This window comes from Somniosus microcephalus, chromosome 12 (assembly GCF_052327205.1).
Source record: "Somniosus microcephalus isolate GS21.2 chromosome 12, FLI_Smic_1.0, whole genome shotgun sequence".
Taxonomy (NCBI): Eukaryota; Metazoa; Chordata; class Chondrichthyes; order Squaliformes; family Somniosidae; genus Somniosus; species Somniosus microcephalus.
The window spans coordinates 5,470,626-5,493,125 of NC_140998.1; the positions used below are offsets into that span (position 1 = coordinate 5,470,626).

A 22,500-nucleotide genomic window follows, 5' to 3' on the forward strand; every position below is an offset into this window, starting at 1 on the left:
AAATCAGTAATTGAACCAATTGCACTCTATGGCAGTGAGGTGTGGGGACCGCTAACACAACAAGAATTTGCAAAATGGGACAAACACCCAATTGAGATCTTACATGCAGAATACTGTAAAAGTATCCTCCGGACTCAAAGGAAAACCGTAAACAATGCATGCAGGGCAGAACTAGGCCAATATCCATTAATAATTACTATCCAAAAAAGAGCCACCAAATTTTGGAAACACCTAAAAATGAGCAACCCCCACTGCTATCATTACGAAGCCTTGAAATGCCAAGAGAGGACCATAAAGAAGAACACCCTCAGTCAACTAGTCCTGGGACTCAGTGAAGCAACCACTAACACTACTAACAATAACCAGCCCCAGGACAGTGACATCGTAGCACAGAGAATTCGACCCAACACAATTGTCACTAAGCAAAAGGAAAAATACCTGTCATATTGAGCAGAAACAACAAAAACCCAAAGCAAACTCAATTGCTACTTGGCCGTAAACAGACAATACAACATGGCTGATTACCTGACCATGGTAAAGGATAGCAAACTGAGAAAAACCTTGACAAGGTACAGACTTAGTGAACATAGCCTGGCGATCGAAAAAGGCAGACACAGGCAGACCCGGCTGCCAAGAGAAGACAGGATATGCTCTCAGTGCAGTCAGGGAGTGGTGGAGACAGAGATGCACTTCCTCACAGCGTGTGGAAAATATCAGGGCATCAGGGAGATTTTCTACCAAAAATTCACACAAATATGCCCTGAATTCAGAAATTTGAATGACGACCAAAAACTCCCATACCTACTAGGGGAACAGAGAAACTGTGTAACCTTAGCAGCACACTATGTTACAGCTTGCCATAAACAGAGGGACAACCAGTAAACCTAAGAAAAGAGTACATACAAATTATATGAATGTATATTTATACACTCAGGGATATATCTGTTTACACACTGTATGGATAGATCTGTATTTTTGTGTACAACCATGAATGTTTTTCGATGCTTTGGCAACATAAGATGTACCTTGTCATGCCAATAAAGCGATTTGAATTGAATTGAATTGAATTGAGAGTGGGAGAGAGAGAGAGTGGGAGAGAGAGAGAGAGAGAAAGTGTGGGAGAGAGTGGGAGAGAGAGAGAGTGGGAGAGAGAGAGAGAGTGGGTGAGAGAGAGAGAGAGTGTGGGAGAGAGAGAGAGAGTGGGTGAGAGAGAGAGTGGGAGAGAGAGTGTGGGAGAGAGAGAGTGGGAGAGAGAGAGAGTGGGTGAGAGAGAGAGAGTGTGGCAGAGAGAGAGAGAGCGAGTGGGGAGAGAGAGAGTGGGGGAGAGAGCGAGTGGGGGAGCGAGCGAGTGGGGGAGAGAGCGAGTGGGGGAGAGAGCGAGTGGGGGAGAGAGTGGGGGAGAGAGCGAGTGGGGGAGAGAGTGGGGGAGAGAGCAAGTGGGGGAGAGAGCGAGTGGGGGAGAGAGCGAGTGGGGGAGAGAGCGAGTGGGGGAGAGAGTGGGGGAGAGAGCGAGTGGGGGAGAGAGTGGGGGAGAGAGCGAGTGGGGGAGAGAGTGGGGGAGAGAGCGAGTGGGGGAGAGAGTGGGGGAGAGAGCGAGTGGGGGAGAGAGCGAGTGGGGGAGAGAGCGAGTGGGGGAGAGAGCGAGTGGGGGAGAGAGCGAGTGGGGGAGAGAGCGAGTGGGGGAGAGAGCGAGTGGGGGGGAGAGAGAGAGTGGGGGAGAGAGCGAGTGGAGGAGAGAGAGAGTGGGTGACAGAGAGTGGGTGAGAGAGAGAGTGGGTGAGAGAGTGGGGGAGAGAGCGAGTGGGGGAGAGAGAGTGGGTGAGAGAGAGAGTGGGTGAGAGAGTGGGGGAGAGAGCGAGTGGGGGAGAGAGCGAGTGGGGGAGAGAGAGAGTGGGTGAGAGAGAGTGGGTGAGAGAGAGAGTGGGTGAGAGAGTGGGGGAGAGAGCGAGTGGGGGAGAGAGAGTGGGTGAGAGAGTGGGGGAGAGAGCGAGTGGGGGAGAGAGCGAGTGGGGGAGAGAGTGGGGGAGAGAGCGAGTGGGGGAGAGAGAGAGTGGGTGAGAGAGAGAGTGGGTGAGAGAGTGGGGGAGAGAGCGAGTGGGGGAGAGAGCGAGTGGGGGAGAGAGAGTGGGTGAGAGAGAGTGGGTGAGAGAGTGGGGGAGAGAGCGAGTGGGGGAGAGAGCAAGTGGGGGAGAGAGCGAGTGGGGGAGAGAGCGAGTGGGGGAGAGAGCGAGTGGGGGAGAGAGAGTGGGTGAGAGAGAGTGGGTGAGAGAGTGGGGGAGAGAGCGAGTGGGGGAGAGAGCAAGAGGGGGAGAGAGCGAGTGGGGGAGAGAGTGGGGGAGAGAGCGAGTGGGGGAGAGAGAGTGGGTGAGAGAGAGAGTGGGTGAGAGAGTGGGGGAGAGAGCGAGTGGGGGAGAGAGCGAGTGGGGGAGAGAGTGGGGGAGAGAGCGAGTGGGGGAGAGAGAGTGGGTGAGAGAGAGAGTGGGTGAGAGAGTGGGGGAGAGAGCGAGTGGGGGAGAGAGAGTGGGTGAGAGAGAGAGTGGGTGAGAGAGAGAGTGGGTGAGAGAGCGAGTGGGGGAGAGAGCGAGTGGGGGAGAGAGTGGGTGATGGAGAGTGTGTAGGAGAGTGAGAGTCTCCCTATGGAGACGGGAGGGGTGATACAGGACCGGCTGTTCTCAGTCACTGCAGTCTGCTTTATGTTGTGAGTGATGTTTCCAGCCTGTGTACAGCTCAGGTGTGCGGTCCAGCAGGGCAGCAGGAAAGGCACGAGGATAGTAGCTTATAAAGGCGGGAAATGGGGATTGAGAACAGAGATTAATACAACATGACGTGGTGGGTAACTTACTCCTCCAACTCTTCCGTCACTTTGCGTCCAGACCTGCAATCAGAAAACAGGACTGGGGTCACATGCACACTCTACCCTACAATAGACTGCACCTACCTATTTAATCTACTTCCACAGCCCATGTACATGATGGAGAGAGTGCTATATCTGCCTTGGGAGTGTTTGATGGGACAGTGTAGAGGGAGCTTTACTCTGTATCTAACCCGTGCTGTACCTGCCCTGGGAGTGTTTGATGGGACAGTGTAGAGGGAGCTTTACTCTGTATCTAACCCGTGCTGTACCTGCCCTGCGAGTGTTTGATGGGATGTTGGGTGGCTATGACATGTGTTTGATTCCCAGCACGGATGGTCGTCCCTCTGATTCTGGCACCAAGCTCCCAAGGCTGAACAGTTCTGAGGGACAGCAGAGCGTGTGCAGGGAATCTGGAGCAGAAAGCCCTGGTACTGTAACCTTGCCCCTCGCTCCCTCCTTTTCACCAAGCGATGCTCCCGGGGGTTTGATTCCTTCCCCAGTCACCCATTGACCCAGGTCAGCGTCACCCCTTCCCCTCACAATCCCCAAACCCCAATGATTCCCGCTCGGACTCACCTGTTTTCCAAAGAGAACAGATCCCAACTCCGTTAACCGTTCTCCAGACCTGACCTTCCTGATTACATAGGATATACGGCACAAAACAGGCCATCCGGCCCAACCAGTCCATGCCGGCGTTTATGCTCCACACGAGCCTCCTCCCATCTTTCCTCATCTAACTCTATCAGCCTAACCCTCTATTCCCTTCTCCCTCAGATGCTTGTCCAGCCTCCCCTTAAATGCATCCATACTGTTCGCCTCAACCACTCCCTGTGGTAGCGAGTTCCACATTCTCACCACTCTCTGGGTAAAGAAGTTTCTTCTGAATTTCCTGGATTTCTTGGTGACTATCTTATATTGATGGCCTCTAGTTTTGCTCTTCCCCACAAGTGGAAGCATTCCCTCTGTATCCACTCTATCAAAACCTTTCATAATTTTAAAGCCCTCTATTAGCTCACCCCTCAGCCTTTTTTCAAGAGAAAAGAGACCCAGCCTGTTCATCCTTTCCTGATATGTATACCCTCGCATTTCTGGTATCATCCTTGTAAATCTTCTCTGCACCCTCTCCAGTGCCTCTATATCCTTTTTATATTGGCCCAGAAATTCGGGTCTCCACGGGTGAGTACGCACGGGGTGCTCACCCGTGGGCCCGATGGAAGTGCCGGTTTCCTGCATGCACTGCGCATGCGCGGGAAACCGGCACTTCCGATCCTCTGAAAGCAGGGGTTCAGAGGTCAAACGCACGCGCAGGGGAGGCTGCGCGCGCGCTTTGAACTTAGGTTTTTTTTTTACAGGTTTTCCCGGGAGGGTAAGCCTGCAGGATTCACACATTTAAAAAGCAGGCGTAAGGCCTGCTTTTTGCAAGGTAAGTGGTCAATTAATTAAAATTAAAACATTTTTTCCACAGGTTTATTATTTTTAAATACTTTAAAGCAAGGTAAGTTTATTTTTCGCCCCGTTAGAATATAAAATTATTTTTTTCAAAAATTTATATTGTTTAAAATAGTTATTTAATGTAATTTATAGTTTATTTAAAAAGTGTGATTTAAAAAAAAAATTTATTTGAAGGTTTATTGCTATTTTGGGCCCGTAGTATTTATAAGTTTTGACAGGTCTACCTGTCAATCTTATGAATGGGCTTTCCCCTCCTCCGATTGGCTGCCCATGGCTCACGTGATCCATGGGGACGCATCGCACTAACTACGCCCCTGGGACACGCAAGCACAGCGCGCCAGCAGCTGGGCCAGGCCCCGGAGCCGAATTCCACGGGGCCCTACAGCGCAACTGCCGGCGCGCAAGGTAAGTGCAGGTCGGGGGCTTGCACCCGCGGGAAGCCCCCTACCCGAATTTCTGGGCCAATATGGCGACCAGAACTGCACTCAGTACTCCAAGTGTGGTCTAACCAAGGTTCGACACAGGTTTAGCATAACTTCCCTACTTTTCAATTCTATGGGGGAGAAATTCAGTATCGCCCCATTTGGGGCGCAATTATCGGCTGGGCGCAGAGATTAGCGCCTGGTGCGAATTATCGCCTCTGACTGCAAACTTGCCTTTTATCGCCCCTGGAGGTGATTGGAGCGCTATATCAGGCACTACACACCTCTCTTAAGGCGCAAAGGCCGAGGAGCGAGGCGCTAACTCAGAGCGCGGGCGAAGCTCATGTGATGTCAATCAGCAATGGAACACAGACATACTGGCACCAGCCAGATCTTAAAGGGGAGGGTCGATCTTGCTCTCCATCCACACCCTGCTCAGTGCAGCCTTGAATCTCGGCCTGGAGAGACCTGTACATCAAATCTGCTGGAAAGCACAATGGAGAGGCCCAGGGAAAGAGCTCAGAGTGCAGCCACCATAGTCTCTTCTAAATCGATGCAAGGAAGATCAAATCAGAAAGAACCTGCAAAGTGCTGCTCAGTACTCAAAACTCCTCAACACAGCTTTTAATATCTCCTGCAGTCTCTCTCTCAGAATGCATGGTGCAAAAATTTCGCCGACAAAAAAAGGCAGGAAGCGGTCGCCTTTAAATAGCGCTCCCCCAGTCCCTTCCCGACTGCAAAACGCTCCCCTCAACCTGTCGTTGCTAGCGGCAGGCGGTAAGGCAGGGGGTGCCACTGATTATTCGGTCCGGGGCGCTACCGGGGCGTTGCACTCTTGACTGACGTCACGATCTGCCGGCGCAGGAGATCGTGGTGGTAGTGTTTAGCGCCGCTGCAAAATGTCTAGTTAATTTCGTAAGCGGCGCAAACATCACCGCGCCCGGGCGCTAGTTGCTTTGCGCCCCATTAGCGCCCTCTTAAGGCGCAAACAACTGAATTTTTCCCCCTATCCCTCTAGAAATAAACCCTAGTGCTTGGTTTGCTTTTTTTATGGCCTTGCTAACCTGTGTCGCATCTTTTAGTGATTTGTGTATTTGTACTCCGAGATCCCTTTGTTCCTCTACCCCACTGAGACTCCCACCCTCCAAGTTATAAGTGATCTCCCTATTCTTCCTACCAAAATGTAATACCTCACATTTATCTGTGTTGAACTTCATTTGCCAATTATATGCCCATTCTGCAAGTTTATTAATGTCCTCCTGTAATTTGTTGCAGTCCTCCTCAGTATTGACTATCCCCCCCAATTTGGTGTCATCTGCAAGTTTAGAAATTGTGTTTTTGATTTTAAAGTCTAAATCATTAATGTAAATTGTGAACAGCAGTGGTCCCAGCACTGACCCTTGTGGAACACCACTGCCCACCTTCTGCCACTGTGAATAGCTCCCCTTTACTCCCACTCTCTGCTTTCTGCCCTGAAGCCAGCTAGCTATCCATTCCAAGACTTGACCCCTGACTCCGCATTCTCTGACCTTGTTCATCAGTCTATTATGGGGTGCCTTATCGAAGGCCTTTTGAAAATCTAGATAAATTACATTTACTGCATTACCATTGTCTACCCTCTGTTACCTCTTCAAAAAATTCAGTGAGGTTGGTCAAGCAAGACTTTCCCTTTTGAAATCCATGCTGACTATTCCTTATTATATTTTTGGTTTCTAGATGTTCTTCTATTCTCTCCTTTAGTAGGGATTCCATTATTTTTCCTGCCACCGATGTTAAGCTGACTGGTCTATAATTCCCTGGACACGTTCTATCTCCGTTCTTAAATATAGGTATTATTACTTTAGCTATTCGCCAGTCCTCTGGCAAAATAATTATTTAATATTTCTGCCATCTCTCTATCGTTACCTGTGGTATTATCCTGTCTATCCCATAATGGCCCTATTCCCATCCCAAACTTCCTTTTTTTAATGATGTGCCTGTAAAATATTTTACTATTTTGTTTTATGTTCCTTGATAATTTAATTTCATAGTTTCTCTTTGCCTTCCTAATTGTTTGTTTGACTTCTCTCCTAATCTCTTTGTATTCTCTCTTATCATGCACTCCTCTGCTGTCTGTGTACTTAATGTTTGCCTCTTTCCTTACCCTCAATTGTTCCCTTATGGCTTTATTCATCCATGGAGTCTCATTAGTGTTTAGTTTGTTCTTTTCTTTTAGCGGAATATATTTTTCCTGCACTCTGTTGAAAACCGTTTTAAATGTTTTCCATTGCTGTTCTACATCGTTGTTTGCCAATATTGTTGCCCATTTTTGTTTCCCACGTTCTATTTCCAGTCCCTCAAAATCAGCTTTTCTCCAATCTATTAACCTGTTTTTTTATCATACTTATGTCCTTCTCAATTATTGTCTTAAAGCATATTATATTATGGTCACTATTGCCTAGATGTTCCCCTACTTTAACTTCTCTTATCTGCTTTAGTTCATTCCCCATTACTAGATCCAATACCGAATCCTCCCTTAACATAGAAACATAGAAGATAGGAGCAGGAGTAGGCCATTCGGCCCTTCGAGCCTGCTCCGCCATTCAATGAGATCATGGCTGATCATCCAAATTTAGTACCCTGTCTCTGCCTTCTCCCCATATCCCTTTAGCCTTAAGAAATATACCCAACTCCTTCTTGAATATATTTAATGAACTGGCCTCCACCGCCCTCTGTGGCAGAGAATTCCACAGGTTCACCACTCTCTGAGTGAAGAAATTCCTCCTCATTTCAGTCCTAAATGGCTTACCCCTTATCCTTAGACTATGACCCCTGGTTCTGGACTCCCCAGCCATCAGAAACATCCTTCCTGCATCTAGTCTGTCCAGGCCTGACAGAATTTTATAGGTTTCGATGAGATCCCCTCTCAATCTTCTAAACTCCAGTGAGTATAAGCCCAATCGACACAATCTCTCCTCGTATGTCATTCCTGCCATCCCAGGTATCAGCCTGGTGAATCTTCGCTGCACTCCCTCCATGGCAAGAACGTCCTTCCTCAGGTAAGGCGACCAAAACTGCACACAATACTCAAGGTGCGGTCTCACCAAGGCCCTGTACAACTGTAGCAAGACATCCTTGTTCCTGTACTCGAACCCTCTTGCTACGAAGGCCAACATACCATTTGCCTTCTTAGCTGCACCTGCATGCTTACCTTCAGCGACTGGTGCACAGACCAGTGTCTGTGGGACCTCCTTCTCAACCTCTCCTAAATCCTCGCTACCTGGCTCCCGAGCAGTCACACCCTCCCCTTCCTGAACCTGATGCCCACGTTAGTCTCTGTTGCCCTTGTGCAGGCAATCGTTTCCTCCCTGTGGTGAGATGACTGGAACCGAATGTCAGGACCAGTTGGAGAAACAAAGAAAGAACTTGCATTTCAATAGCGCTTCTCACAACCTCAGGATGTCCCAAAGGGCTTTACAGCCAGTGAATAACTTTTGAAGTGTAGTCACCGTTGTAATAATAAGAAATGCAGCAGCCAACTTGCGCACAGCAAGATCCCAAGAACAATGGCAATGACCAGGTCATCTGTTTTAGCGATGTCGGTGGAGGGATAAACATTGGCCAGGACACCGAGAAGAACTCCTCTGCTCTTCTTCGAATAGTGGCCGCGAGATCTTTTACACACGAGGGCTTCGGTTTAACGTTTCATCTGACAGACAGCTCCTCCAAATGCCCCTCCAACAGTGCAGCACTCCCACAGTACTAACCCCAGACAGTGCAGCGCTCCCTCAGTACTGCCGCTCTGACAGTGCAGCGCTCCCTCAGTACTGCCCCTCCGACAGTGCAGTGCTGCCTCAGTACTGCCGCTCTGACAGTGTGGCGCTCCTTCAGTACTGCCCCTCCAACAGTGCAGCACTCCCTTAGTACTGCCCCTCCGACAATGCAGCGCTCCAACAGTGCGGCACTCCCTCAGTACTGCCCCTCCGACAGTTCAGCGCTCCCTCAGTAATGCTCCTCTGACAGTGCAGCACTCCCTCAGTACTGCCCCTCCGACAGTGCAGCGCCCCCTCAGTATTGTCCCTCCAACATTGCAGCGCTCCCTCAGTGCCGCCCCTCCGACAGTGCAGCACTCCCTCAGTACTGTCCCTCTGACAGTGCAGCTCTCCCTCAGTACTGTCCCTCCAACAGTGCAGCACTCCCTCAGTACTGTCCCTCTGACAGTGCAGCGCTCCCTCAGTACTGTCCCTCCAACAGTGCAGCGCTCCCTCAGTACTGTCCCTCCAACAGTGCAGCGCTCCCTCAGTACTGCCCCTCCGACAGTGCAGCGCTCCCTCAGTTCTGCCCCTCTGACTGTGCAGCGCTCCCTCAGTACTGCCCCTCCGAATGTAAAGCCCTCCCTCGGTACCGTCCCACCGACAGTGCAGCGCTCCCTCAGTAGTGCCCCTCCGACAGTGCAGCGCTCCCTCAGTTCTGCCCCTCTGACTGTGCAGCGCTCCCTCAGTACTGCCCCTCCGACAGTGCAGCGCTCCCTCAGTACTGCCCCTCCGAATGTAAAGCCCTCCCTCGGTACCGTCCCACCGACAGTGCAGCGCTCCCTCAGTAGTGCCCCTCCGACGGTGCAGCGCGCCCTCAGTACTGTCCCACTGTCATTCAATAGTCCTTCCATGGATTTAACAGTTTGAACTTCCGAACTGAATTGGCTACGTTCGGAGGGACCACGTGTGTGATCTGGTAGAGGTAATAATGGTTCAGATGGGTCATCTTCTGTTTCGACTTTTCCTTTTCTGCTTCTTGGAGACTCTCTGGGCTCCGTCAGCTGCCAGCTGCATGCGCAGTTCCTCCTTCTCTTCCTCCTTTTTCCGTAGTAGAGCCACCTTCTCCTGATGTTCTGTAGACTTTCGGTGCTCCTCCATGATTTCTGTATGGTGGGAGTCGAAGTTACAAGTTGGGCAGGACAGGACATAGTAATATTCGGTGTCATCCTGATCTAGGCCAGCGAGAGGGTCTTCTATTTCCTCCATACCCAGCTGGGCGTTAGCCAGCTTTTGTTCCAAGTCCAGACATCTTTCCTGAAGAGACTTCTTCATGCGTACCTCTTCATCCAGCTTTTTCTGGGCTTTCAGCAAGTCGTTTACTAATGACCTCATTTGAGATTTTACTACTTCAACTTCTTTTGGAGATTGATTGATCGGACTATTCAATCCCTCTACCGGAGCAGCTGTTTCAGCGGTCTGTTGTTCTACGTTGACGTGAGTCAGCGTACTTTTGGCATCCAAGGGCTGCTCTGTTGCAGTCATCTCAGTCTGTGTTGCCACCTCAACTCTTCCAATAACCTTTGAGAGCTCCGAACCCCTTTCGTTTGAATATTGAAGTTCGTGTTCAAGTTTTTCCCATTTCAGAGTCCTGTCCTTCAGCATATGCAGGAGTTGGCTGACCGTTAACTCCTCTGACATCAGACGTTTTGTGTGCTCCTGCTCCATTTTCTCCATCAGCTGCTTCTGTTGTCTTTCCAGATTCTCCAACTCTATATCAAAGAACTCTTTCGTTGCATTCAACTCTTGCTCAAAACGGCGAAGCATTTGTTCTAATTGCTGTTGTAGTTTGAAATGGAGTTGAGTTCGAGCCCGGTGTCCCTCAGAAATGGGCACATCAGTAGACTTGCCAGACTCAGAATCCACAGTTAAACTATGTTGTTGTTGCTCAGTGGAATTCTGTGCTGAAACTTTGTCTTTTGCACCTGAGTTGGGCTTACCATCATCCGTTCCAGAGTCTGGGCTGACTATCTTCACCGAGTTCTCACTCGTTATTGTTTGTAGGAAATGCCAGTCCATATTCATTTTCCTAATCCACTCCCGTCCTAGTAGTGGAGAACCTCCTTCAGATATCACATATAAGTCCATTATTTGACTGTCTTCGCCCTTGTGGACCACTGCAACCTCTATTTTCCCGATGGGGTACACTCTTTGCCCCGTGTATGTTTTCAATATAATCCCCGTATCCTGTAGGGGAATATGTTGGAATAACTTTCCGTAATCTTTCTTATTTATGACCGTCAATGCCGATCCAGTGTCCAATTCCAGTTTTACTTGGACTCCTTCTATCTGAAGAGTGACCCAAATTGTCTGGAGGTCTGCACCCTTACCAGCGTTGAGTATTCTTAAGCTAGCCAGTTCATTACAGCTTAAGCTAGCCAGTTCATTACTGCTAGCGTCTGAATCGGACTCCTGTTCGGTCACCTTGTGTACCTTTGCGTATTTTCCTTGCGGTGACTTCTTGTTGCTGGTCTTCTTCCCTGACCTGCATACTCTAGCTATATGTCCAAGCCTACCACAAGTTCTACATTCTTGGTTTTTAAACCAACACTGGTTCTGATCATGCGTTGTCTTTCCACAACGATAACATTTGCCAGAACTCACACCCAATTTGTGTGCACTGAGCTCCGGTGACCGTAGCTGCATTACTGCCGTGCCTCTCGCTGCGGCTTCGTGTGCTGCTGCCATAGTGACCGCCTTCTCAAGCGTCAGCTCATTCTCCTCGAGCAGTCGCTTTTGTGTATCCTGTTTAAATAAACCACACACAAATTTGTCTCGTAGTGCATCTGTCAGTCCCGTTCCAAACTGGCAATATTTCGCTAATTTACGCAATTCCAGCAAATATTCAGCATTGCTTTCATGCTGTAGCTGCCTTCTGTCGTAAAACTTAAATCGTTCCGCTAGCATCAGCGGCGTGGGGTTTAGATGATCTTTCAGGACAGTAACAATCTCATCGAACGTCTTATCCGCCGGTTCATCTGGTGATAACAGGTGTTTCAATTGCCCGTATGTCTTCGCACCCATTAAATTTAATAATGTTAGAGCTTTATCTTGGTCACGAATTTTATTGGCCTTACAATAATTTTTTACTCTTTCAACATATATGGCCCAATCTTCGAGGTCACTATCAAAGGTGCTAATATTCCTGTGTTTAGGCATTGTAGATTTGCAATTTCTCAGATTTTATTTTCTTTACTTGTTATCAAAGATGGCGGCTTCCCGCTCTTGCCGTCGTCCTCCGCCCACAAAATGGCGGTTTTCCCGCGCTTGGCGGTCTTCAACCGTCCCCCGACGCCGTCTCCCTTCAGCCCCCGAGTGCGGCCCTTATCTTCGCCGCGATCGCCCGAGTGCGGCCCTTATCAGCGGATGCGATCGCTGGATAGCGAAGTGGCTCCCGACCGAAGCGGCTCTTGCTCGCTCCCTCCCTCCCGGGCTCTGGCTTACCCGCTCGCGCGTTTCACCGCGGCTCTTATCAGGGATTGCGATCGCCCTTATCTTCTCCAACTTCCCCAGCCCTGTCTTTGCAGCCAACACTGCACGGCTTACCCCACCACCTAGGTTGAACAAGGAAACTGCAGAAAGACTTCTGTCAGTCGCTGGAAGCTGTCAGGATGGCTGCTGCATTCCAGTGCTCAGTCGCTGATGGAGGCTTCAGAGTCCTAAAGCCTGTCGCTTCTAGTGGGGTGGTGATGTTTGAAACCTCTCTTCAACTGCCGCAGGGTAAGAACCTGACTCGTCGCCAGTGTTAAGTATGTGTATTGTATTGAACAATTAACACAAAGACTTAAACGTATAACTCAAACAGGTCTTTACTGGTTGGAGGTAGGGACTATACATAGGTCTTTACTTCATGCCCACAGGCGGGAACTGAGGGGAGATCAGTACCCACAGTACTATTTATACCCCTATGGCCAGGAGTGGTACTGCGTATCACTACGCCCAGCAAGTAGTGCAGTCCTGTCCATAGGTTCAAAGTAGCACACATATTACATACACAACACAGTGCACTTGCTCTTTGCTATTCCACTGCCGAATACGCCTGCCCTGCATGGGAAAAGTCTACTCATGCCAAGAAGATGGATGCCGTTCTGAATGCAAGCTGCCGATTTATCACAGGTTGCTTAAAACCAACAAACACCAACAGCCTATATATCCTGGCGGGTATCGCTCCCCCTGATATAAGAAGAACGGTAGCCAGCAAGAAAGAGCGACTCCGTCAAACATCAGATGAGAGACACCCTCTGCATTGTCATACACCTACACCCAGCCGCCTAAAGTCAAGGAAGCGCTTCATGAACAGTGTTGTTCCATTACAATCAACCTCATCTGAAGCCCGCATCGCCTTGTGGGAAGACCGGCTCGCCAGTCTTGAACAACCCCCAGCGATGGAAATTTTACCTGACGAAAGCCTTCCCCCAGGAGCTAATTGCAACTGGGCAACCTGGAAGTGCCTTAACAGACGTAGGACCGGTGTAGGTTGCTCAAAGGTGTCACTAAGCAAATGGGGATATTCAACCAGCCCGACAACTTGTGAATGTGGAACTGAGGCACAGACTATGCAACATCTCCTGCAATGCCCATCGTGAGAGGAACCCTGCACTGTAGCAGATCTTGCCGAATCCAACAACAAGTCGCAAAAATGTGTCCAGTTCTGGCTGGGCTATGTATAGACTGTCCGTGGACATGATAAGAAGTAGCAGTGCCCCTCCGACAGTGCAGCGCACCCTCAGCACTGCCCCACTGACAGTGCAGCCTTCCCTCAGTACTGTCCCTCCGACAGTGCAGCGCTCCCTCAGTACTGCCCCGCCGACAGTGCAGCGCTCCCTCAGTACTGCCCCTCCGACAGTGCAGCGCTCCCTCAGTACTGCCGCTCCGACAGTGCCGCGCTCCCTCAGTACTGCCCCTCCAACAGTGCAGCGCTCCATCAGTACTGCCCCGCCAACAGTGCGGCACTCCCTCAGTACTGCCCCTCCGACAGTGCCGCGCTCCCTCAGTACTGCCCCTCCAACAGTGCGGCACTCCCTCAGTACTGCCCCTCCGACAGTGCAGCGCTCCATCAGTACTGCCCCGCCAACAGTGCAGCGCTCCCTCACTACTGCCTCTCCAACAGTGCAGCGCTCCCTCAGAACTGACCCTCCGACAGTGCAACGCTCCCTCGGTACTGCCCCTCCGACAGTGCAGCGCTCCCTCACTACTGCCCCTCCGACAGTGCAGCGCTCCCTCAGTACTGCCCCGCCGACAGTACAGCGCTCCCTCAGTACTGCCCCTCCGACAGTGCAGCGCTCCCTCACTACTGCCTCTCCGACAGTGCAGCGCTCCCTCAGAACTGACCCTCCGACAGTGCAACGCTCCCTCGGTACTGCCCCTCCGACAGTGCAGCGCTTCCTCAGTACTGCCCCTCCGACAGTGCAGCGCTCCCTCAGTACTGCCCCGCCGACAGTGCAGCGCTCCCTCAGTACTGCCCCTCCGACAGTGCAGCGCTCCCTCAGTAATGCCCCGACAGTGCAACTCTCTCTCAGTACTGCCCCTCCAACAGTGCAGCGCTCCCTCAGTACTGTCCCTCCGACAGTGCAGCGCTCCCTCAGTACTGACTCTCCGACAATGCAGCACTCCCTCAGTACTGCCCCACAGACAGTGCAGCGCTCCCTCGGTACTGTCCCTCCGACAGTGCAGCGCTCCCTCAGAACTGCCCCACTGACAGTGTAGCGCTCCCTCAGTACTGCCCCACTGACAGTGCAGCGCTCCCTCAGAAGTGCCCCTCCGACAGTGCAGCGCTCCCTCAGTACTGCCCCACTGACAGTGCAGTGCTCCCTCAGTACCGCCCCACCGACAGTGCAGCCCTCCCTCAGTACTGCCCCGCTGACAGTGCAGCGCTCCCTCAGTACTGCCCCTGCGACACTGCAGCGCTCCCTCAGAACTGCCCCTCCGACAGTGCAGCTCTCCCTCAGTACTGCCCCTTCGACAGTGCAGCACTCCCCCAGCACTAACCCGCCGACAGTGCAGCGCTCCCTCAGTACTGCCTCTCCGACAGTGCAGCGCTGCCTCAGTACCGCCCCGCCGACAGTGCAGCGCTCCCTCCGCACTGCCTGTCCGACAGTGCGGCACTCCCTCAGTACTGCCTGTCCGACAGTGCAGCGCTCCCTCAGTTCCGCCCCTCCGACAGTGCAGCGCACCCTCAGTACTGCCCATCCGACAGTGCAGCGCTCCCTCAGTACTGTTTGTCCGACAGTGCAGCGCTCCCTCAGTACTGCCAGTCCCGACAGTGCAGCACTCCCTCAGTACTGCCTGTCCGACAGTGCAGCGCTCCCTCAGTACTGCCCCTCCGACACTGCAGCGCTCCCTCAGTACTGCCCCTCCGACAGTGCAGCACTCCCTCAGTACTGTCCCTCCAACAGTGCAGCATTCCCTCAGTACTGTCCCTCCAACAGTGCAGCGCTCCCTCAGCACTGCCCCTCCGACACTGCAGCGCTCCCTCAGTACTGTTTGTCCGGCAGTGCAGCGCTCCCTCAGTACTGCCAGTCCGACAGTGCAGCACTCCCTCAGTACTGCCTGTCCGACAGTGCAGCGCTCCCTCAGTACTGCCCCTCTGACACTGCAGCGCTCCCTCAGTACTGCCCCTCCGACAGTGCAGCACTCCCTCAGTGCTGTCCCTCCAACAGTGCAGCACTCCCTCAGTACTGTCCCTCCGACAGTGCAGTGCTCCCTCAGTACTGCCCCTCCAACAGTGCAGCTCTCCCTCAGTACTGCCTGTCCGACAGTGCAGCGCACCCTCAGTACTGCCCCTCCGACAGTGCAGCGCTCCCTCAGTACTGTTTGTCCGACAGTGCAGCGCTCCCTCAGTACTGCCTGTCCGACAGTGCAGCGCTCCCTCAGTACTGCCCCTCCGACACTGCAGCGCTCCCTCAGTACTGCCCCTCCGACAGTGCAGCACTCCCTCAGTACTGTCCCTCCAACAGTGCAGCACTCCCTCAGTACTGTCCCTCCGACAGTGCAGCGCTCCCTCAGCACTGCCCCTCCGACAGTGCAGCGCTCCCTCAGTACTGTTTGTCCGGCAGTGCAGCGCTCCCTCAGTACTGCCAGTCCGACAGTGCAGCGCTCCCTCAGTACTGCCTGTCCGACAGTGCAGCGCTCCCTCAGTACTGCCCCTCCGACACTGCAGCACTCCCTCAGTACTGCCCCTCCGACAGTGCAGCACTCCCTCAGTGCTGTCCCTCCAACAGTGCAGCACTCCCTCAGTACTGTCCCTCCGACAGTGCAGTGCTCCCTCAGTACTGCCCCTCCAACAGTGCAGCTCTCCCTCAGTACTGCCTGTCCGACAGTGCAGCGCACCCTCAGTACTGCCCCTCCGACAGTGCAGCGCTCCCTCAGTACTGTTTGTCCGACAGTGCAGCGCTCCCTCAGTACTGCCTGTCCGACAGTGCAGCGCTCCCTCAGTACTGCCCCTCCGACACTGCAGCGCTCCCTCAGTACTGTCCCTCCAACAGTGCAGCACTCCCTCAGTACTGTCCCTCCGACAGTGCAGCGCTCCCTCAGCACTGCCCCTCCGACAGTGCAGCGCTCCCTCAGTACTGTTTGTCCGGCAGTGCAGCGCTCCCTCAGTACTGCCAGTCCGACAGTGCAGCACTCCCTCAGTACTGCCTGTCCGACAGTGCAGCGCTCCCTCAGTACTGCCCCTCCGACACTGCAGCGCTCCCTCAGTGCTGCCCCTCCGACAGTGCAGCACTCCCTCAGTACTGTCCCTCCAACAGTGCAGCACTCCCTCAGTACTGTCCCTCCGACAGTGCAGTGCTCCCTCAGTACTGCCCCTCCAACAGTGCAGCTCTCCCTCAGTACTGCCTGTCCGACAGTGCAGCGCTCCCTCAGTACTGCTTGTCCGACAGTGCAGCGCTCCCTCAGTACTGCCCCTCCAACAGTGCAGCTCTCCCTCAGTACTGCCCCTCCGACAGTGCAGCACTCCCTCAGTACTGCTTGTCCGACAGAGCAGCGCTCCCTCAGTACTGCCTGTCCGACAGTGCAGCACTCCCTCAGTACTGCCTGTCCGACAGTGCAGCGCTCCCTCAGTACTGCCCCTCCGACAATGCAGCGCTCCCTCAGTACTGCCCCTCCGACAGTGCAGCACTCCCTCAGTACTGTCCCTCCAACACTGCAGCACTCCCTCAGTACTGCCCCTCCGACAGTGCAGCTCTCCCTCAGTACTGCCTGTCCGACAGTGCAGCGCTCCCTCAGTACTGCCCCTCCGACACTGCAGCGTTCCCTCAGTACCGCCCCTCCGACAGTGCAGCACTCCCTCAGTACTGCCCCTCCGACAGTGCGGCGCTCTCTCAGTACTGCCTGTCCGACAGTGCAGCACTCCCTCAGTCCTGCCCCTCCGACAATGCAGCACTCCCTCAGTACTGCCCCTCCGACTGCGCGGCGCTCCCTCAGTACTGCCCCTCCGACAGTGCAGCGCTCCCTCAGTACTGCCCCTCCGACAGTGCGGCGCTGTCTCAGTACTGCCTGTCCGACAGTGCAGCGCTCCCTCAGTCCTGCCCCTCCGGCAATGCAGCACTCCCTCAGTACTGCCCCTCCAAAAGTGAGGCGCTCCCTCAGTACTGCCCCTTGGACAGTGCAGTGCTCCCTCAGTACTGCCCCTCCGACAGTGCAGCACTCCCTCAGTACTGTCCCTCCAACAGTGCAGCACTCCCTCAGTACTGTCCCTCCGACAGTGCAGCGCTCCCTCAGTACTGCCCCTCCGACAGTGCAGCGCTCCCTCAGTACTGTTTGTCCGGCAGTGCAGCGCTCCCTCAGTACTGCCAGTCCGACAGTGCAGCACTCCCTCAGTACTGCCTGTCCGACAGTGCAGCGCTCCCTCAGTACTGCCCCTCCGACACTGCAGCGCTCCCTCAGTACTGCCCCTCCGAAAGGGCAGCACTCCCTCAGTACTGTCCCTCCAACAGTGCAGCACTCCCTCAGTACTGTCCCTCCGACAGTGCAGTGCTCCCTCAGTACTGCCCCTCCAACAGTGCAGCTCTCCCTCAGTACTGCCTCTCCGACAGTGCAGCGCTCCCTCAGTACTGCCCCTCCGACAGTGCAGCACTCCCTCAGTACTGCTTGTCCGACAGTGAAGCGCTCCCTCAGTACTGCCTGTCCGACAGTGCAGCACTCCCTCAGTACTGCCTGTCCGACAGTGCAGCGCTCCCTCAGTACTGCCCCTCCGACACTGCAGCGCTCCCTCAGTACTGCCCCTCCGACAGTGCAGCACTCCCTCAGTTCTGTCCCTCCAACAGTGCAGCACTCCCTCAGTACTGTCCCTCCGACAGTGCAGCGCTCCCTCAGTACTGCCCCTCCGACAGTGCAGCTCTCCCTCAGTACTGCCCCTCCGACAGTGCGGCGCTCCCTCAGTACTTCCCCTCCGACACTGCAGCGTTCCCTCAGTACCGCCCCTCCGACAGTGCAGCACTCCCTCAGTACTGCCCCTCCGACAGTGCGGCGCTCTCTCAGTACTGCCTGTCCGACAGTGCAGCGCTCCCTCAGTCCTGCCCCTCCGACAATGCAGCACTCCCTCAGTACTGCCCCTCCGACAGTGCAGCACTCCCTCAGTACTGTCCCTCCAACAGTGCAGCGCTCCCTCAGTACTGCCCCTCCGACAGTGCAGCTCTCCCTCAGTACTGCTCCTCCGACAGTACAGCGCTCCCTCAGTACTGCCCCTCCGACAGTGCAGCGCTGCCTCAGTACTGCCCCTCCGACAGTGCAGCGCTCCCTCAGTACTGCCTGTCCAACAGTGCAGCGCTCCCTCAGTACTGCCCCTCTGACAGTGCAGCCCTCCCTCAGCACTGCCCCTCCGACAGTGCAGTGCTCCCTCAGTACCGCCCCTCCGACAGTGCTGCGCTCCCTCAGTACCGCCCCTCCGACAGTGCAGCGCTCCCTCAGTACTGCCCCTCCGACACTGCAGCGCTCCCTCAGTACTGCCCCTCCGACAGTGCAGCACTCCCTCAGTACTGCTTGTCCGACAGTGCAGCGCTCCCTCAGTACTGCCTGTCCGACAGTGCAGCACTCCCTCAGTACTGCCGTCCGACAGTGCAGCGCTCCCTCAGTACTGCCCCTCCGACACTGCAGCGCTCCCTCAGTACTGCCCCTCCGACAGTGCAGCACTCCCTCAGTACTGTCCCTCCAACAGTGCAGCACTCCCTCAGTACTGTCCCTCCGACAGTGCAGCGCTCCCTCAGTACTGCCCCTCCGACAGTGCAGCTCTCCCTCAGTACTGCCTGTCCGACAGTGCAGCGCTCCCTCAGTACTGCCCCTCCGACACTGCAGCGTTCCCTCAGTACCGCCCCTCCGACAGTGCAGCACTCCCTCAGTACTGCCCCTCCGACAGTGCGGCGCTCTCTCAGTACTGCCTGTCCGACAGTGCAGCGCTCCCTCAGTCCTGCCCCTCCGACAATGCAGCACTCCCTCAGTACTGCCCCTCCGACAGTGCGGCGCTCCCTCAGTACTGCCCCTCCGACAGTGCAGCGCTCCCTCAGTACTGCCCCTCCGACAGTGCAGCGCTCCCTCAGTACTGCCCCTCCGACAGTGCGGCGCTCTCTCAGTACTGCCTGTCCGACAGTGCAGCGCTCCCTCAGTCCTGCCCCTCCGACAATGCAGCACTCCCTCAGTACTGCCCCTCCGAAAGTGCGGCGCTCCCTCAGTACTACCCCCCCGACAGTGCAGCGCTCCCTCAGTACTGCCCCTCCGACAGTGCAGCACTCCCTCAGTACTGTCCCTCCAACAGTGCAGCACTCCCTCAGTACTGTCCCTCCGACAGTGCAGCGCTCCCTCAGTACTGCCCCTCCGACAGTGCAGCGCTCCCTCAGTACTGTTTGTCCGGCAGTGCAGCGCTCCCTCAGTACTGCCAGTCCGACAGTGCAGCACTCCCTCAGTACTGCCTGTCCGACAGTGCAGCGCTCCCTCAGTACTGCCCCTCCGACACTGCAGCGCTCCCTCAGTACTGTCCCTCCGACAGTGCAGTGCTCCCTCAGTACTGCCCCTCCAACAGTGCAGCTCTCCCTCAGTACTGCCCCTCCGACAGTGCAGCACTCCCTCAGTACTGCTTGTCCGACAGTGCAGCGCTCCCTCAGTACTGCCTGTCCGACAGTGCAGCACTCCCTCAGTACTGCCTGTCCGACAGTGCAGCGCTCCCTCAGTACTGCCCCTCCGACACTGCAGCGCTCCCTCAGTACTGCCCCTCCGACAGTGCAGCACTCCCTCAGTTCTGTCCCTCCAACAGTGCAGCACTCCCTCAGTACTGTCCCTCCGACAGTGCAGCGCTCCCTCAGTACTGCCCCTCCGACAGTGCGGCTCTCCCTCAGTACTGCCCCTCCGACAGTGCGGCGCTCCCTCAGTACTTCCCCTCCGACACTGCAGCGTTCCCTCAGTCCCGCCCCTCCGACAGTGCAGCACTCCCTCAGTACTGCCCCTCCGACAGTGCGGCGCTCTCTCAGTACTGCCTGTCCGACAGTGCAGCGCTCCCTCAGTACTGCCCCTCCGACAGAGCAGCGCTCCCTCAGTACTGCCCCTCCGACAGAGCAGCGCTCTCTCAGTACTGCCCCTCTGACAGTGCAGCCCTCCCTCAGCACTGCCCCTCCGACAGTGCAGCGCCCCCTCAGTACTGCCCCTCCGACAGTGCGGCACTCCCTCAGTACTGCCCCTCCGACAGAGCAGCGCTCCCTCAGTACTGCCCCTCTGACAGTGCAGCGCTCCCTCAGTACTGCCTGTCCGACAGTGCAGCGCTCCCTCAGTCCTGCCCCTCCGACACTGCAGCGCTCCCTCAGTACTGTCCCTCCAACAGTGCAGCACTCACTCAGTACTGTCCCTCCGACAGTGCAGTGCTCCCTCAGTACTGCCCCTCCAACAGTGCAGCTCTCCCTCAGTACTGCCCCTCCGACAGTGCAGCACTCCCTCAGTACTGCTTGTCCGACAGTGCAGCGCTCCCTCAGTACTGCCTGTCCGACAGTGCAGCACTCCCTCAGTACTGCCTGTCTGACAGTGCAGCACTCCCTCAGTACTGCCCCTCCGACACTGCAGCGCTCCCTCAGTATTGCCCCTCCGACAGTGCAGCACTCCCTCAGTTCTGTCCCTCCAACAGTGCAGCACTCCCTCAGTACTGTCCCTCCGACAGTGCAGCGCTCCCTCAGTGCTGCCCCTCCGACAGTGCAGCTCTCCCTCAGTACTGCCCCTCCGACAGTGCGGCGCTCCCTCAGTACTGCCCCTCCGACAGTGCAGCACTCCCTCAGTACTGCCCCTCCGACAGTGCGGCGCTCTCTCAGTACTGCCTGTCCGACAGTGCAGCGCTCCCTCAGTCCTGCCCCTCCGACAATGCAGCACTCCCTCAGTACTGCCCCTCCGACAGTGCGGCGCTCCCTCAGTACTGCCCCTCCGACAGTGCAGCGCTCCCTCAGTACTGCCCCTCCGACAGTGCAGCGCTCCCTCAGTACTGCCTGTCCGACAGTGCAGCTCTCCCTCAGTACTGCCCCTCCGACAGAGCAGCGCTCCCTCAGTACTGCCCCTCCGACAGTGCAGCACTCCCTCAGTACTGTCCCTCCAACAGTGCAGCACTCCCTCAGTACTGTCCCTCCGACAGTGCAGCGCTCCCTCAGTACTGCTCCTCCGACAGTACAGCGCTCCCTCAGTACTGCCCCTCCGACAGTGCAACGCTGCCTCAGTACTGTCCCTCCAACAGTGCAGCACTCCCTCAGTACTGCTCCTCCGACAGTACAGCGCTCCCTCAGTACTGCCCCTCCGACAGTGCAGCGCTGCCTCAGTACTGCCCCTCCGACAGTGCAGCACTCCCTCAGTACTGCCTGTCCGACAGTGCAGCTCTCCCTCAGTACTGCCCCTCCGACAGTGCAGCGCTGCCTCAGTACTGCCCCTCCGACAGTGCAGCACTCCCTCAGTACTGCCTGTCCGACAGTGCAGCTCTCCCTCAGTACTGCCCCTCTGACAGTGCAATGCTCCCTCAGTACTGCCCCTCCGACAGTGCAGCTCTCCCTCAGTACTGCTCCTCCGACAGTACAGCGCTTCCTCAATACTGCCCCTTCGGCAGTGCAGCGCTCCCTCAGTACTGCCCCTCCGACAGTGCAGAGCTCCCTCAGTACTGCCTGTCCGACAGTGCAACGCTCCGTCAGTACTGGCCCTCTGACAGTGCAGCCCTCCCTCAGCACTGCCCCTCCGACAGTGCAGCGCTCCCTCAGTACTGCCCCTCCGACAGTGCAGTGCAGCGCTCCCTCAGTACTGCCCCTCCGACAGAGCAGCGCTCTCTCAGTACTGCCCCTCTGACAGTGCCGCCCTCTCTCAGTACTGCCCCTCCGACAGTGCAGCGCTCCCTCAGTACTGCCCCTCCGACAGTGCAGCGCCCCCTCAGTACTGCCCCTTCGACAGTGCAGCCCTCCCTCAGTGCTGCATTGGAGTGTCAGTCTGGATTTTTGTGCTCAAGTCTCTGGAGTGGGACTTGAACCCACGATCTTCTGACTCAGAGGTGAGAGTGCTGCCCACTGAGCCACGGCTGACACCAGAGAAGCAGTACCAGCTCGGAGTTTGTGCCGAGGGCCAGCGGGCACAGGCTGGTGCTCTCTCCGAAGAAATCAAGCACATTGAGGGTTAAATGGAAAAGTTAGATTGGAAAATGCAGAATTAATTTGACGTGATATCGCTAACCACTTGCAGATTTGGAATGAGAAACAATGGCTGCTGAATTGGCGACGTGAGAAGTTAATGAAAGTGACAGCCGCACTCTGGGCTGGCACTCGATCACTCTGCGAGCACATCACCAGCTCTCTCCCCGCCGCTTCTCTCTCGTCAGCTTCCACTGCCCTGATTGACTAAGAAGAAGTGCAAAAATCAAATCAAACTTGCGTCCTTTATCGACCACTTTGTTACCCAGTTTTATAAACACTTCATCTTAAGAAGGTATAGATGTGTAGGGAACACTTCAAACATCATTAAAGTACATGCAGATTGCTGCTTT

At 55.0% G+C, this 22,500-nt stretch overlaps 1 protein-coding gene across 5 annotated transcripts in view; it reads right to left on the bottom strand.

Annotated features, from left to right (window-relative positions):
* ift43 (intraflagellar transport 43 homolog (Chlamydomonas)) overlaps window positions 1-22,500 on the bottom strand; it is a 269,145-nt gene that overhangs the window by 153,235 nt on the left and 93,410 nt on the right. For 4 of the 5 annotated variants that reach the window (XM_086002538.1, XM_086002540.1, XM_086002537.1 and 1 more), the window contains exon 4: window positions 2,843-2,875. The exons of the other annotated variant lie outside the window; for it this stretch is intronic. In XM_086002538.1, the coding sequence (XP_085858664.1) occupies window positions 2,843-2,875 (33 nt within the window). The remainder of the gene's footprint in view (window positions 1-2,842; window positions 2,876-22,500) is intronic. 5 annotated transcript variants of the gene reach the window in all.